This window comes from Molothrus ater, chromosome 6 (genome assembly GCF_012460135.2).
Source record: "Molothrus ater isolate BHLD 08-10-18 breed brown headed cowbird chromosome 6, BPBGC_Mater_1.1, whole genome shotgun sequence".
NCBI lineage: Eukaryota > Metazoa > Chordata > Aves > Passeriformes > Icteridae > Molothrus > Molothrus ater.
The window spans coordinates 13,124,599-13,141,826 of NC_050483.2; the positions used below are offsets into that span (position 1 = coordinate 13,124,599).

The 17,228-nt window shown below is 38.2% G+C and overlaps 1 protein-coding gene across 4 annotated transcripts in view; it reads right to left on the bottom strand.

The window, feature by feature from the left end:
- The window catches only part of SOX6 (SRY-box transcription factor 6), a 370,211-nt gene that overhangs the window by 75,217 nt on the left and 277,766 nt on the right, over nt 1-17,228 (bottom strand). For all 4 annotated transcript variants that reach the window (XM_054515289.1, XM_036383763.2, XM_054515290.1 and 1 more), the window contains exon 9: nt 14,239-14,318. In XM_054515289.1, coding sequence (XP_054371264.1) covers nt 14,239-14,318 — 80 coding nt within the window. The remainder of the gene's footprint in view (nt 1-14,238; nt 14,319-17,228) is intronic.

Sequence of the window (17,228 nt, forward strand, 5' to 3'; positions counted from 1 at the left end):
ATGAATTATCAATCACTGCAAGGGGCTAAGACAATGTACATAATTTGGCACTTGGCAGTTGTCTCTGTAATATTGTGTTTGTTTCCCCTTAGAAGTAAAGCTGATGGTTTATTAGTTTTACAACACCTTGACAAGTTTTCAAGATAAAATGTCACCCCGTCAACATATGAAGCTGCTGGGAATTTTTCGTGAGACAACATGAAAATAGTGAAAGAAAAGTTCACTTCCAGAAAAAAAAAAAAATTCAGAAACAAATCCTGAAATTTTTTCTAAAGTTCAGACAGTGCTTTAGATATTTTATATCACCATAGAATACTTGTGACATTGTGTGTATTCAAAGAAAGTAATACTCATATTACAGTGTCAGTGAGTGTGATATTTAAATCAGACTTTCAATTTTTTCCAGTGTCACTGGTTCAAAAATCTAATGCTGTAAAGTCTTGGTACTGATCCTCAGCCCCCTAGAGAAAAAACTAAATTTTTGCCATGTCAGAAAAGAACAAAAGGTTGGCCAAAAGCTGACAGGGGAAAAAGAGTAACAGCTACTAAAGCACACAAACAAACAAAACAAAGACAAATTTAAAAACATATATACAGAATTGAAGGCCTTCTGTGTCAATATGGAGCTCTTACTTTCTGAAGAACAATTCCCTTGCTAAGGCACTGAGTGGAAGGAGAGGCAAAAATCCTCACTGACTTGGCAGCCATGTCACACCTCATTTCACTCTTTTTATTTTTTTTTCCCCCTTTCCAAACAGACTGAGTGTTGGTCTTCTGAGAATATGATGTTAAGCCACTTTTCCTGTAGAGTTTTTAAACTGGGCCTCTGAGAAAGGGTTTGATACAATTGAATGACTGAAGTAATACCTTTGTCCATCTGAGCATTAAATGGCCCATTGAAATACAGCTTAGTTAGAAAGAATTTCAGTAAATGGCGCTTTCTAATTTTTATCATTATTATTATTATTCCTTTCCCAACAGATTACAGCCCAGATCTGAAAATGCAGTTCAATCACTTTTGGTTGCCTCTTAGGTCAGGCCTTTAGCCAGTGTTAATTAAATATAACCCCTTCAGAATACTGGAGGTTAAATGAGAGCAACAAACTGGTCTTCTTCAAATATTACCTCACGCTCTCCAAAAAGATGTATTTTGTTTGGGGGGACCTTGTTTTAACACATTAGTCTTAACAATAAAATATTTACTGGGAGCAGGGAGGGGGAAAGCCATGCTAAATGCTGTTTTATCCAACAGCCAGCAATCACTAAACATTAAACACCTATTTCCATGCAATAGACTATGTCTATTGTGTTTAAATAACACACATCATAAAGGAAAGTGCAGCAGCAGACAATTTAGGCTGTAGCAGCACATACAGCAGAATTTTCGACTTGATAAAGTGAAACTATAAAGAGCCAATGCATAAGTCAGACAGCTTCCATACCTAATATCCTTCCCTGCAGCTATTAGAAGTTCACATTTTTGTCTCTAGTAGGCATGTACATTAGTTTACCTACAATTTCCTGTATTCAGTCACATTTTCTTGTCTGTTCCCTACAATTTGACTAGAGCATGAAATTGGAAAGTAGCTGAAATTGTCATTTTTTCATCTTAGTGATTTTAAATTAAAAAAGGAGGCTTTCGCGCAGGCCATTTGTTTGCTGCTTTGTAAAAAAAAGTTTCCTAAGTATTCATAATAATTTTATTATCAGGTGAAAGCAAGCTTTTTAACACATGGCAATTAGTCTTGTCTTTATGACTTTACCGTAAATACTCCTCCTTGACTATCCCTTTGTCCCAAGATTCCTTAGAAGAACGCAACCAAGCGATAATTCAGCATTATTGCTGCTCCAGTGCACTAATCGCTTCGAGCGCAGCAAGGACCCTATGTTTACTGCCACAAGGCTCCTCCAGCCTCCCGGCCCAAGGCAGGCTTCCCAGCCCAGCAGCATCCAGATGTCAGGAGGAATATCCAGGTCCTGATGCAGCATGCTGCTCCATTCCAGTATGGCCCAAACATCTGTTTCGTCTGCTGGCGCCCAACCTGCCGGATACACCGAGGCGGCCGCGCAAAGCAGGGGAGTGAGGGAGGCCGGGAGGGAAATGCTGCAGTTGCACAGCTCACTGTACACATCCCTAAAAATTCTATATCAAAATTCTATATTCAATCTATATTTTAAATTTGTTTTTGTTTTGATATCAGGAAGGACAATGTGATAATTTAAAAAAAAAAAAAATTAAGCAGAATATGCTTAATTTTTTTCCCCCTAGTGGGGCAACAGCCCAGAACTCATTAGCTTCTCATCTTACCAACTTCACTCTGGTTCAATTCTTTGTGGTATAAGAAAAGGACAAAAATAAGGAAAAGCACAGAAGCACGTAATACAAAGCACTTGTGGTGCTTAGAGCAACTGCTCTTTATGAAAAAAGATAAAAAAAATCCAGCCAAAAACACAACTTAAAAATGAGACAAACTTAGGCATCTCCTACATATTTATAATTTCCTATAGATAGTAACTGAGGGGCTCAAAAACAATAAGCATCTTTTGTCTAAAATAAAGGAGTATGTAAACATTGACACTTTATCTTGAGGCACGACAAAAACAGCAAACATTTTAGTTGATCTAGATTAAGTTCTGACAAGGAATAAAGGAGTGCTAACTGTTCTCGTCTCTCCCACTTTGTGTATCTATTCTCTTGTATTTTCGCTCGTGACAATAATGGAATAGTTGCCTGCTCCCATGCAAATTCTTTGAGTTGTTTATGAAAGCAAGATCAAAGCCCAAACTGAGAGCTCCTCTTTTTTCCCTGCTGTATTTTTCTCCAGAGGAAGACCTAATGAGAGGCTGTTAAAGCAGGAATCTTGCACTCTCACGGTGCAACCTCCCAGCTCGCCCTTTCCCTGGCCAGCCTGGGGACACAGCTCACCTCAGGAGCACCGAGGGTGGGAGGCAGTGAATTCTGTTTTGTTCCACCTCGGCACGGGGTGAGCACCTGGACCCAGGAAGGAGGAATCATCCCTCAGACCTTCCCTTTAATCACTCTCTGTGCACCTGAACAAGTCACCATCTTCCCTTTGCTCCTCCTGAAATGGATCCACTGCTGCTGCAATACCACCGCACTTGAACTAGGTACATCATCAGGTACTCCTAGTAAATATAAATGTGGGCATTAATAAAACCACTGTTCTAATAAAATATTGTAAATATCAAGAAAAAAAATACTTCACAAAATATCCATCACCATTTCCTCTGCACACCTCCTTCTGCAGGAGGATAGGAGAAAAAAGTAAAACCTTTCCCTTAAGCATAAAGATTTGCATTCCTTCATTTAATGATGTCAGATGACTGATATGCTACTTTTTGATCACAATTCTCCTGTTATTTACCATGCACAGGAAAGAACAAAATAGCCTTATCTCTGTTGTTCTCCCAGATTATATATTGTACTACACATCTTGAAAATTTGCAAAAAAATCTTCTATATTTTTTTATTATTTTACGAAATAACTATGAGATGCTCTGCTTAGGTACCTTTGGGAGAAAGCCAGTCACAGCAAAGGACAACTGTATTTGCTTGACAAAGTAATTTGAAGTTTCCAGCAGATTATGTTTTTCAAGAAAAAATGTGAAATGTTAAAGATAAATCTGTATGTGATTTTTTTTCTATATTTGCTACCATTAGAATTTACTATTGGCATTTTTGTAGCATAAATTCTTTCTTATAAAAATTGAGGATGGCACTAAAGCTAACAGACTAGCGAGCTCACCTAGGAGAGCAAGCAAGAACCAGGCAGCATGGCTCCAAACATACCTGCAAACCAAGGCTCTTGTGTTTTAAACTCCTGTTATATCCAAAGAAAGTGAATAAGCAGTACTTACTTAAAGTAAAATATACTCAGATCTATCAGAAAAATATGAAAATATGACCAGATGGTTGCATCAGAGCACAGTTTTTTTCATTCACTTTATGATATCCTAGTATTACCTTCTCTGGTGCGCTGTAAATCAGATTATTCAAAAGAATAATTTTAAATGTTTTCTGGTATTCTTTCAGAAGCTCTTCCTTAAAACTCTGGGTTTTATCCCTTACTGCTAATATGAAGTATTTTTTACAATAAATGTGAGATGTCTATATGAAAAGCAGCTACCTCACAAATTCAGATAGTTTCACACACTTCACCTATAGAAATGTCTCCTGCACTAAAGCTAGAGTAAAAAAGAAGGAGGACCCCCAACATAAGGGAAGAAAAATTATATGACTGAAAAGCAATTAATTACAGTAAGTTTGCTGATGGGATGATAGCTATCAAAGCTTCTCAAATTTTGCATTTCAGAATTTTTGATATTTCTTTCAAAAAATGTTAACACATAGATGTGCTTTGTGAGAAAAGTCAGGAGTTTCATTCAATCTCATGTCAGCAGGATTACAGGCAATTATGAGTAACTGCTTGTTGAGCTATGTGAAATGAGTTGGTGAATGAGTTTCCCAGTGAGCACATGTCCATGTCACTGGTATGACTGCCAGTAACACAGACAATCTTAGCTGAAGGGGTCTAAAAACATTATTCTCCTAATCCTATAGGAGATGCTTGTGCAATTGTTGCTTCTAGTGTACACATTCTAGGTCTGTTACCCTGGTGGCACACAGGAAAACTGAGGCATAAGCAAGAAAAAAGGAAATCAGGACATGGGGAAAAAACAAATAAGGAACAGTAAACCTTTTCCAGATAGACCTCCTAAAATCTGCCATAGATTGGTGGGTTCATTCCCTCTCTGACCATCCAGATGGAGGAATTGTTTAACATGACGATGCAGAACTGTGCAGACACAGAACGAGGAAGCTGAGCCGTCACCACTGCTAAGCACACTGAGAGGCAAAAGCTCAACAATTAAATTCCTTCGTGCTCCCATGACAGAATAACGAGACACCACCGCTGCAATAAACGGGTGCAAGTCAGGCAAAAGGAAGAATCCCATTTAAACTGTCTCTCCCAATTCCCACATCTGAATCCCCATCTTGTGAGAAAATGCTGAGGCAACTCTATATTTAAGAGCTGAATATTTGAAAGTGCTGCTTGGGATTTGAAACTGCAATGTTTTCTTACTTTTATAAGAGAGACAGTTCCTGTGGTAGCTCGCAGCCATTCTACAATTTTCACTAGCAAAAATGGACAGAAGACAGGGATATAATAAATATATACTGGCTCTACTGATCAGGAGAAGCTTTATCAGTCAGCTGGGGCACATCTGGGAAAAAAAGTCACTCAGGTGCATCTCTAGCATCCCATTCAATTAACATACCATTAAAAATGGTTTGTCCCTGTTCAGCCTGCTGCGTTACCTGATAAGTCAACATAGTTAAAATGTATATTTAAATGCAGGAAACAGTGAAATGTTTTCTTTGTGAAGCAGAAAACAAGCCCCGCTTACAGGTATTTTAAAGCATTAGAAATAATTGTGCTTTACAGGTTGCTTAGCAGATCGCTCACGCTGATCTTTTACCATATATTTTGAACTTTCATGCACCTTCAAGGAAAATTAAATAATTTCCTTATAGGAAGTACACACAAAATTATGCAAAACATATTCAAATGGTGCTTATAAAAATTACATCTAAGAAAAAAAAATCACATTTGCACCTCAAAACCAGGTAACTGGGAACTTACTATTATAAATTCATTGGAAGATGATGTATTTTACACCAGTAAATGTGAATTTGGCCTAAGATTGCTGTGCTTTCTGAACTGCAGTGGGTGTGATGATACTTCAGCAGCAGTGCTGGGACTGGGTTAAATAGGTTATGAGGCCTGAACAACCCTCCCCTAGGTGCTGAAAACAGCAGCAGAAGAGAGGGCCTGTACTGGATGAATTACCCTGGACAGTTCACAGAAGTGTTATTAAATAACACTGTAAACTGGTTAAACCTGGTGTCTTGTTCTGTGTCTAGAGCCTAGCACAAATGATTCAACTGCATTGAAAGGACTTTGCCTCTTTGATTTCTCACTTCACTTCCAAAAATGCCAGTGGGCCTGACAGCACACTCTCACTATTCCTACACCTGAAATACTTTTCCGTTTGTTTTCATGCTTTGCTATAATTCATGACCAACACCAAAATACGTGCCCTATTATGTCTGCTTCACTAGATTTTGTGACAGATTCTTTTAAACCTCAAATAATTCCTTAATACTGAAATTTAAGTGAGATGTGTGATCTTCTTGTACGCCTGAAGATGCTCCTCCCTCCTGTCTCTTTTTCAGGACTGACATGCAAACCTTCTGGTGTGCCTCCAGCCATATGTAGCCTTCATGCTGAGTCTGAGGAACAGACAGATGAATCCAATGTTTTCTAGTTAGGACAGTTTTCTAGTTCCTCAATCATATGGATTCTAAAAACATCACAGACCAAACATATTTTAAACAAGCAGTGCACTGAAGGCCACACCATTCCTATTTCACCATCCGTAAAGCCTCTTCAGCTTGGTGATAGCATTATCTACACACTGGTTTGATGAGTTTTATCTCATTTTCTATGAATTTCCCTCTTTTTTTGAACTGGGTCAGTGGGAGGGCATATGCTCTTCTAATCAAAGACCCTCAGAAATGAAGCAGGTGATGATATCTTTCGGGTCCAGGCATCTGTAAGAGAATTTTTCTGCTTTCTCTGAGCACACACATGTGTGTTAGTTTATACCTAGAAGCTCTAATCTAAACCAGTCTGGTTATTAGAACTTTTAGTTCAGATGAAAGGTAAGTTTTCTTTTTCTCTAGCAATTAGTCAGAATGGAATGATAATACTGGCATGTATTATTTTCCTTTGTGCACAGACCTGACTTAAAAGACATTTTTTTCTTTAATCTGGTCCCTGCTTAGTTCCTAAACAAACAAACACGTTAACACCATCACAGCAAAAAATCCTTCGTGTTTGTAATTTGTAGCCAAATTAAGCAGCTTGCTCTATGGTTATCAGAAGTATAATAAAATTCCAGAAACATACTCACTTGCAGCTAATTCCTGTAAGGCATACACCATATACATTTCTAGAAAGCTTGAAGGAATCCAACTGCCAGCTCAGAGTATGCCTCACAGCCAGCCTATTCCCCAAAGGGATGCCACAGTTTTAAAAGAGATTTAAAAAACGTGCTCATCCCCTGATGGCACTCTGTAGTACTGGTGCCTCTGGTGCTCTGTCAGTAAATGCAGCAGTAACTTATTTGCTTCTTACTGGCTTCTGAGTGAATACATACCCCAGGGAGGCAGCTTTGCAAAGCACAATGATTTTAAAATAGAGCCTGGGCTTTCAGCGAGGGGCAGCCAGTGGTTAAGGCAGCAAGAACGTCTTGTTGACGCTGGGGGCTCAGCCTCTCACAGTCACTTGGGCTCCAGCTTCTGCCTTGATATAGACTGAAGAGATTCAGGAAACCTCCTGCCATCCAGCCTACAAGCATGAGATCCTTTTAAACATACAAGTTTCCTGATAAGTGAGTTGATGTCTGTGCCACTTAGGATCTCCCTGGTAAATTCTCCCTGGAACAGCATATGGGCCTGGAAGGCAGCTGTCCTGCTTGGTGAGATCTAAGGGTGCAAAAGGTGGGAATCCTGCCAGGAGCCTCATCCCTAGCTGCCAGATTGAAAAGTCTTCCCTCTTGGGAGAGGGGAACAGGAGCCCTTCCCAAGGTGGAGGAGGGGATGGGCATGTGAAGGGAAGAGAAGGAGAGCTGTGCCAGGCTGGGTGACAGGCTGGTGGCCACTGTCCTTCCTGCGCTGGGAGCAAGGAAACACCAGCCCAGGAATGAGCCTGGGTTTGCCTAGACCTGATACAGACTACAGGAACAGTCTCTTTCTTAAACATTGCTATAAATTTTTTATTAAATAACACGACACCATTCCAGTAGGCAAGAAGGAGTGTAACAAAGACATGCTGTTTAAAGCAGTTATTGGAGGTGCAGGGCATGAAAAGGGTGAGAAAAGGATCTTGCAGCTGCAGTGCTGCTGCACCAGGCTGATTACTCTGGCCAATGGCTCTGTTTGTTTGTCTCTCCATTTTTGCCAACTAGAAGGGAAGAGGGAGAACTCCTTTTCCCTGTGATGTTACAAAGGGAACTAGGAAAATCCTCCTGGGGAAAAAAAATTAATCATAAGAGATATTTTACTGCAAAAATTCTCAATTTTGATGGGCTGTCCTTTCCTGATGAAAATCACTTTGCCAGATAATTCAGGGCTGAAGATGAGAAGGAGTAGGAGAAGACAGAGCACTAAGAAATTCTGCAAAGAAAGGAGGTCATATGGTAAAATATTGACTCCATGACATCATTTTCATTGATACTGCCACTGATATAATTCAACTTGATAACACAGATATTACATACAGAGACATAAACATTCAAGTAGTGGAAGGCACAAGTATAACTATTTCATTGATTTTAATTAAATTTTCCTGAGTATTGCAAGGTTGGCATATTTTTAATTTTATTTCCATTAAAGGGCGTGCTTGGTCTCTCAGAGCCTTAATAAAATCTTCTTTCGACCTCTCTCCTTTCTCTGCTACAACCTAAATTTCTACATGAGAAAAGGACCGAAATATGTAATTTACTACTTCCATATGCTGAAATTTGCACACACCATCCCCTTAATTTAGACCACTATTCACTGTATCATAATAAGGAACATTCTGTTAAAATATGTCCACCTAGAGCTCAGTAGTCTTTGAATGCAAGATAAAATCATTCTATAAGGCTAATGAAGACAGAAACTCTGCCTGTAACAATATTAAGTTTGTTTTCTCTAGTGATTTGAAGAAGTGAGCAATCTGTCAGTAATACATTGAGGGAAATTACTTGTCTTGTAGGAATTCCCGCTGACAGTCACTCACTCACAGTGCTGACCCAAACATCTACCCGCTGACAAACAAATTACAGTGTCTAACTTTGAAAAGGTAACTAGCTGGTTTTAATTTTTATTGGTCTCACTAAATCTCTCTCAAATTTACCCAATCCCCATTCTTCGCTGTGTTAAAAAAAGGGGGAGAAAAGGAAGGAAGAAAGAAAGAAAATGGAAAAACCCATGGTTTCTCGCATTTGAAAAAATTATTACTGCCTACATCCCAGAGTGTTATGTCAGATAAAACTGTTAAACTGTGTCTAACCAACATTAAGACTGGCAGCCCTGCCAGTGACTGACTGGGTGAGTGAGCACATTACTGAGACAGCATTGTAGAAATTAATTTTCTTCAATAAAGTGATTTTTAAGGCTCATATATTTCACAATCTAAACATATGTCACTGTTTCATAAACAAAATAAATGGATTAAAATAATACATTACCAATATGCTGACACATGGAGATATTTTAATTAGAAATACTTAAGCTGCGTGATATTTAACTGCTATATTTGTTGAAGAGGAGCATGCATCATTTAGTAAGACATAAGGCAGGTACATCACTTTGCATGATGTGGTACCAGAGTGGGACCAAATCACCTCCAGTGTGAGCTCTCACTATCAGATCACATTAGCCCCGCTGAAAAATCGTGTTAAGGTTACAACAAACAGAGGCGACTCCATAAGCACAGCTGTCCACTAAAACAACTTCTTCATTGAAATAATAAGTCACCCTGATTCTGGTTCCTGAGAATAATATTTCTTTATAAAGGGACACGTTTAACAACTTAGCTATTTAAAGGCCATATTTACATGACTGTCGCATTACATTGGCCTCTTTCCTGCATTCTTCTCGACTTACTTTGAGGACCAGCACTAAAATAGCTGAGGAAAGCAAATGTCAACTATGCCCTGAAATTTATACGTGTGAGAGAATTGGAATAAGTAGAAATGTAATATATTGTTTACTGTACCAAGTGCCCTCTGTTCTCTAAAGGTCAAAAGCATTGTAACCTTGGAGTTACAGTTTCTGATTGTTCCCAGGGTTAAATACATTATCAAAATTAATGGTTCAAACCCCTCAACCTTCAGATATATGAGTATTCATGCCTCCATCTGCTGAACTGTTCAACTAAAAATAGCATTCTTTGGCCTTCCCTCTACTAATATTGTGCCCCTGAGGCAGGCTATGCAATGCTTCAGCAGTACACTGGATCTGCACCCAGCAGTATAAAAAAAGGTCATTTACTTTGCAACTAGAAGAGAGTATGGAGGAGTGGGATAAGATGGGAGGGCAGAAAACAAATAGACAAATATGTGTTTAGTTAAAATTATATGTCGGGGTCTTTTTTAACTGTATTATAAAAACTTCAGGTTCCAGGAACACAGCTGCAACTATAGTTAAGATTTGCCAAGGTTCATTAGTGTTATAAGTGATAAATTCTGAAGGACAAATTACACAAATAGTTTGGGGAAAGAGTTATGAGGGAAAGCTTTTTTGTTTTGCTTTTTTTTCCTAGAGCTCACTTTGTTTAGGAATAGCTCCAGCTAGCATCATTGTAATGCTTCCATTTCTATCAACAGTTTATCAGTCGTGGTTGAGAGAGTTGCGACACTTCCTTATTTATCTCCTAGACAGCTTTGTAGAAATATGTAAGAATGAAGGCAGGGGAGATTTTTAAACCTTAAACAGCATATAGTAACATTCCTTGTTTGAAAGTAAGGATGTAGAGGTGCCACCTCTGCCACCCCTGTGACTTCCCACTAACCAGGTTCCAGCAGCATGAGAGCTGGAAAAAGCATTTCATGATCAAGTCCACTCACTGAGCAAGATTGCTGGCCACACATCTCATCTCTAGGATCAGTCAATATCAGTGCAACCATTTGACATCTTGGGAAAAAGTTTGGGGAAACGGGAAAGGGGGAAAACTCCAGAGAAGGTATATGTGAAGAGGAGCAAAGGGAAAATTGTTGACAGGTTTTACAGCTCATACTGGTTAATTAAAGCAAGAAGCTTTTCTTACACACAGGTATCAGAACTGTTTCACATGGCACAGGTGTGTTTGGTAATAAATCTGCAAACTATTCACTCACAATTGTCTGAGGCTGGAGGGGTGAACAGAAGTAGCTTGTTTTTTCTGATCAGACTATACCTAGAGAACTGTTCCCTCATCAGCTAGATTCCCCTCATGCCAAAAGTCCGAACAAGACTTGGTCCTGTCATGCATGTTATTTAAATTTTTTGGCTGATTGGTTGAGGAAACTGGTGAGATGGGGCTGAGATGTCAATGGGAAGTATGGAGCACAGAGTTTTAAGTCTTTTTACTAACAACATTGCAAATGACACCTTCGTGTGATCAGTACACAATCAAAAGAAACTATCTGGTATCAATCCAAAGCAGAACAAGCCACTAATTCAGGAACCTGGACTGGCATAAAAGTGTGGTAGTCACTATTTCACTTCAGGATACTGAAAGCTACAAGTGAATATTAATGGTATTTACCATGAGCTAATCAATGTGATCAAAAATCTAAAGAGAAGATGAGTCAAACTGGTCTGTTGCTGAAGAACTTTTTTTTTTCTTTTATTTTTAATGCACTACCCATGAAATTCAAACTAGTTACATGAGAAACTGCTGCAGATTATTTCAGTAAAGTTTTTTGTACTCATAGAGATACACAATCCACTGGTGAACATAAAATATAGAATGCAGAGAAAGTACATTTTAATAACAATAGCTTGAATAAGTCAGGCAAATCATTAATTAGCAATTGCCCACTGGAGAATAATTGCCCTCTGTGAAATAATTGCTATTGTTACATGATGTACCTGGTAAAAAATGGTTCTCTGTTCTATTAGATTCAGAGCTTGCATAGAATTTGCCCTAACACACAGGAAGATGAGAACAAAAATTTGCTGCTACACTCATACCTGGAGCATGATCATCCAAATAAAAGAAAAAATAAGTAGAAATAAAAGGGGATATTACAAGACTGAAGCTGGCAGAATTTCTTTAGCTGGATACAGATTATAGAAAATAATTTTGGAATTAATAATACTGCCCTACTAAAGTTGAAATGTTAGAGCTACTGCAAAACTCTTTTACTTGACATAACTTTACCTCCCCAGGTTCTCCAAACATGGATATTACACACACACTCACATGTAGAAACAAAACCAAACCTGCAAATAAATTAGCTATTTCTCCCACTGGCTGAAAGGAACAGAGATTAGTTTTGTGATCAGTATTTTTAAGCACTTGGGAAATACTCAGATACCATGGTCACAGCATTCACGTAAATAAATAAGTGGGTGGGGTGCGTGGAAGCAAGGAAGCAGAACAGAGAAAGAGGGGGAAGGGAAGCAAAGATGGAGCTGAAAAAATGAGCTGAAATGCTACACCCCTAACAGTCTTCATGACGCATCAGGTATAACAACAATTTCTCTCCAACAAACACACCCAAATAAGTGCTCATTTAGGGAACACAGAGAAGTGACACAAAGAGAAAATTAATAGTAGGAGTAAATAAAATTTAGCTCAGGCACATTAACAATCTGATGAGCAGGTATCAGCCAAAGGTTAAGTGTTCTGTTATTTAAGCTCTTATAACCATGAAACATTAAAGGTTTTGAAATCCCATAGAGATGAAATTCAAACAAAACAGAAAGGGGGGGAAACACACAAACAAAAAATTCTTTTATAGCAAATATGCCTAAATAGAAATTCAGACCCCCAAGCCTGAATGTTCCTGAACTTACTAGCACACATTTTTGCTGGTTGTTTTCTCTCTAATTGTTCTCGTCATGTTTAACAACTCAGTCTATCATTTCTGCAAATTAATGAAAACGCATTATTGCTGTAGGTTCAGATCAAGTTTGATGTGCAAGTATGTGGGTCAAGTTACAAATGGATCATGTAAAAGAAAAGAAGCAGGAATGTCTGGGGTTTAGATCCCATTTCTTTGACAGTTGAACAGTTTTCATCCTTTCCTGCCTTGCAGTCTTGTGTAGGCTCACTATTTGTTTTAGTGCATTTCAAAGGCAGCAAAAATAGTCTCTCTATTCACAAAGCTGATTTCTGCAGTATTTTCCCAACTAAAGCTAATGAGACTTTTGCTTCAATAAGTAGTCAAATGGCTTTCTAAAGATACCTGCTATTTTTCCTTTTGAGAAACTTCCCTTTGCTTTCAATCCTGTCCAAGGTACAGTCTTAACATCACATTATTTTGACCCAAAACTACTTTTCAGAGATCTTTGCCTGCAGAGTCAGGATGATCTGTTTTCAAATGTTGATTTGAGGTTAGGTCAGACCTAAGCTCAAGGAGTCTTTCTTGTCAGCTCTGGACCACCAATGAGCAGGAGTCCATGAACAAGTTCTGGTCCCATTTTTGCTTATCCTAAGTTAATTTGGCCAGAACAACACCATAGGGTAAAGAGGAAAGGATTTTTAATCTGCTTTGACCCCTCTAGAAAAAATTTAATCACAGAAAGGTAAGCAAAGTAGATATTTAGATATTAGCATGGCAATACTTTGCTGCTCTAGGCACAATTTATTCCTACTTTGCTTCTGAACCCGAGTCTAACCTAACTCAAATAGGGGTTTCAAAGGTTTACTTGTAAATAGTTACATGCATCTTTAATGGCCTTTCCTCTCATGTTCACTGTCACTTTCTTTCCACACATTTTAACTCTGAAAGCTTTTGACTGTTTCTTCATTATTTATGACATTGTTGTGTCTTTTCTTCTGAAATTAAAAACTTCTTGCCACAAGAAGCTAGCTAATAATATGGCACATAAATCTTTCTTTCGCAACATTTCATTCTATATGTGCCAAAAATAAATAAATGGCCAAACTAAGTCTCTAACCATGTTTGGCATCTGACCAGCTTAATGCACAGAAAGGTTGAGATTACCTTAATACAGAAGCTAAAAGAGTTTGCAATTTATTGTATTGTCAGCACCACACAGTTTAAAAAAAAGGGAAAAAAGAAAAACCCAATAATGCACTTTTGTTTGGACACACTGACTGCTCCAATTATAGATAGTGCATTGCAGCTACAGAGGAGCGACCACATGAAAATAAAGTACAAAAAGATCTTTGAACTTATCTCCCATCAACTGTTCATATACATAAAAAAATGCCATTAACTGCCAGTATAAAACACACAGAACAATGTCTTTCACTCACAGTATCAAGGTTGGCTGCACGTTTCTGTACTGTAAGTACATAAGGTGTTAATCCTCCTGGGCTGTGCTCAAAAATTATTTAACATTCAGGCTATTATTTAGCATACAGCTGGTTAGCAGTTTTCCCCTAAAATGTTGGCTTCCATCCCACATTTTTTTGTTCTGGCACATACCTGGAGCTGTAAAGGGCTGAGTCCAGAAGCAGCAGCAGCTGCCATTGTTGATGGAATGAACTGCACAGGGTAGTTATCACCTGTCGGGAGAACAATGCGTGCAGGTTCAGACAATGAGCAGAGAATAGCAGCAGACAAGTGCAAACAAGGCCCTAGGATTGCCTGTGCTCCACAGCACTCCTCTAAGCCTAAACATCTGCAAAAACAAAAGGCTTCGCTGGGCACGGACTTGCCACGCTCCCTTGGAACTTTTTTTGTTAGCAGATAGCTGGTAGGCAAACTGGCAAAACATAAATATGATACTCGTGATTTTCATTTTCAAAAGCTAATGTTCAAATCAAGCGTGGAAGCCTGGGCACAAAATGGGTCTTACAACCACAGACACACAGATGAGATACCCCAGGAAACCTCAGCGGCTCCCACAGCAAAAATTTTTTTTTAGTTTTCACCACATATTTCTTAAAAATATATATAAATCTGTTATAACCCAAGAAATATCAGTCCTGTGTAATGCAGGGTGATTCTTTCAGTGTCAAGTGGACATGTACCCATTTGGCTCAACACAGGTTGAGGTTTCTTGTTTTCCTTTGGGATTCTCTGTCTTGGGACAACTCCCTTAAGGAAGTCATAGAAAAGAACAAAATTAAATCACCTTTTAATATTGCTTGAAATACAATTTTAATTTTCTCTTGGATCTGGGGGCCTACTGAAGTCAATAGATTAGACAGGTTCTCAGTTACCCAAGAATTCAGGTACTAAAATTTCCAAATTAAATATTGTAACATGGTATCTTATACCATATCTATAGGTGTTCCCATAGGTGTGCAGCACACAGTGCCATTTGGACTCTTAATCAATGCAGGGAACAAAAGAAAGCTGGAATAGCTTAGCAGTGCAATCTGTAATATAAAAATGAATACAGTGATGGATAAGAAGCTGTGATTTAATGTAATATCGCTTTGGCTCCACTACTTATTTAAAATCAGTATTATATACTATCTGCAAGCTACATTTCAACAGGCTGTGTGGTTTTTAGATATTTTTACAATAATCAGTTTGTTTTACAGAAAATCTTCCATGGTGAAAGCAGAATGTAGCAATAAGGGAAAGTACAGAAATCCAGTATAATATAGTCAGGACATTCCAAGAACTAGATTTTTTTGTCACCCCTCAAATAAATAACAATAGCTAAAATCTTTGCAGTCACCAGACTCCTCAGAACTCTTTCTTTTTACCACATGAAGTTCAATTATATCCAGTTCAGTTAAAATGTTTGGTTGTTTCACCTTTTTAATAAATTGTACATGTCTAATCCACAAGGTCTCTTTGCATCATATCCATAATACCTCATCAGGCCATTGAGCACAGTATGTGCTTGTACACAGTCCAGTAACAATTGGATTCTGATTGCATATGGAGCTCTGCTACAATGCATTCACTCACACTATATTGTACTGGTGTCCTATGGAGTAATGTTCAAAATATCTCCTCTTATTTTCCCCCTTCCATGAGGTTGATTTTAGTGTGCAGTGATGTTGGGGATTTTTTTCTTTAAAAAACAAAACCAACAAGAAAGACTTCTGGATTATTTTCTCAAAGTACTTAAGCTGTCTCTTTATGGTTAAATAATTCCACTCGTCTCTTTGATATTTATATCAAATTATCTGAATAAATAAGATCCTAATCTAAGTTAAATAATGTTTCTTTCAGAAATATCTTACAAGGTTAAAAAAAAAATCACGAAGATGTTGAATTAATGATGCTTTAAATGGGGGGGAAAATAACCATCCAACTTATCAGCATGGACTGCCTTGCAGAACATTTCAGAGGCATTCTTTCTTTAAATATCATGAATTATTCATCCCTGTTCCACACAGCAATCTCTTCTTTCTCCCTCCCCCTCCGCACACACTTTTTAAGTTCAATACCAGTTGCTTTATTTGTACTAAAACATTTTCCATGTCAAACATATTTAAAAAAAAACCAAACTCTAAAAGAATTCCCTGCGGCACTCCTTTTTCACAGCTGTCATGCTCCTATGGTTTGAAATAGCCAGATATTTTATACCCACATGCGCACACGCACACAGAGTTTTTGGCTTCACAGTTAATTTAATAGTATCTTCACCACACCCTGCAGTGTTCTCTTGCTCACCTGCTGGCTACAGTGCTGTCTCTTGTTGCAGGAAGAAGAATATTCATAGGGTTATGCCATTTATCTGTTATTAAAACCCAATACTGTCCATTTTCAGCCCTCATTTTAATGTGTTAAATTATGGCTAAGTCCTGGTATGTCAGCAGCATCTTTGTGCTGAGAAGAAAAATTAATACTCCTTCAGCTCTGGAGTACTTTGTTGACACTGAGGAGTAAAAGCAGAGTAAAGGTACTTCTTTCTCCCTTGAGCAAACTGGGCATGCAAGGAGTGCTCTGGATTTAATTTTTAATTACAGAGGTACATACTTCCCACTCTCGTTTTCTCAGTGCAAGAATGGATCAAGAAGCTCCTCCATAGCTCTCTTGGCAAGAAATCAGTCAATGTATTGCAGCAATTTTTTTCAAATTTGTTTCTCAATTTGGAATGCTTGCGTGAGGAACCATTCTTTTAAATTTGTACAAAAGGCAGGAGAACATGTTCAAACAGGTCTGCTTAAAGCGCTGGTGTGTGCTGGCCCCTTGATAACCAGGAGTAAGAAGAATGCTGGAAGAAGAAAATCTGTCATGTTTTGCAGACTGATCTTTTCAATCTCCTTGCTGTGCTGATTGTCTATTTACATTTGGCTGCTGTTGTTTATATATAAATTGGTGTTTACAAGCCATGGAAAATTATGCCAGACTTCTGTTTCGTTTGTCAGGTTGAGCAACATTTCCAAATGAATAAAAGCAGTGAGCAATTGTGCTGTGTTATTCTACACAGAAATAATGTAAATGTTTCTTTTTGTCTTGGATGAAGAGATGAAGCTTAGCAGACTTTATTTATAGGATGTATAGAC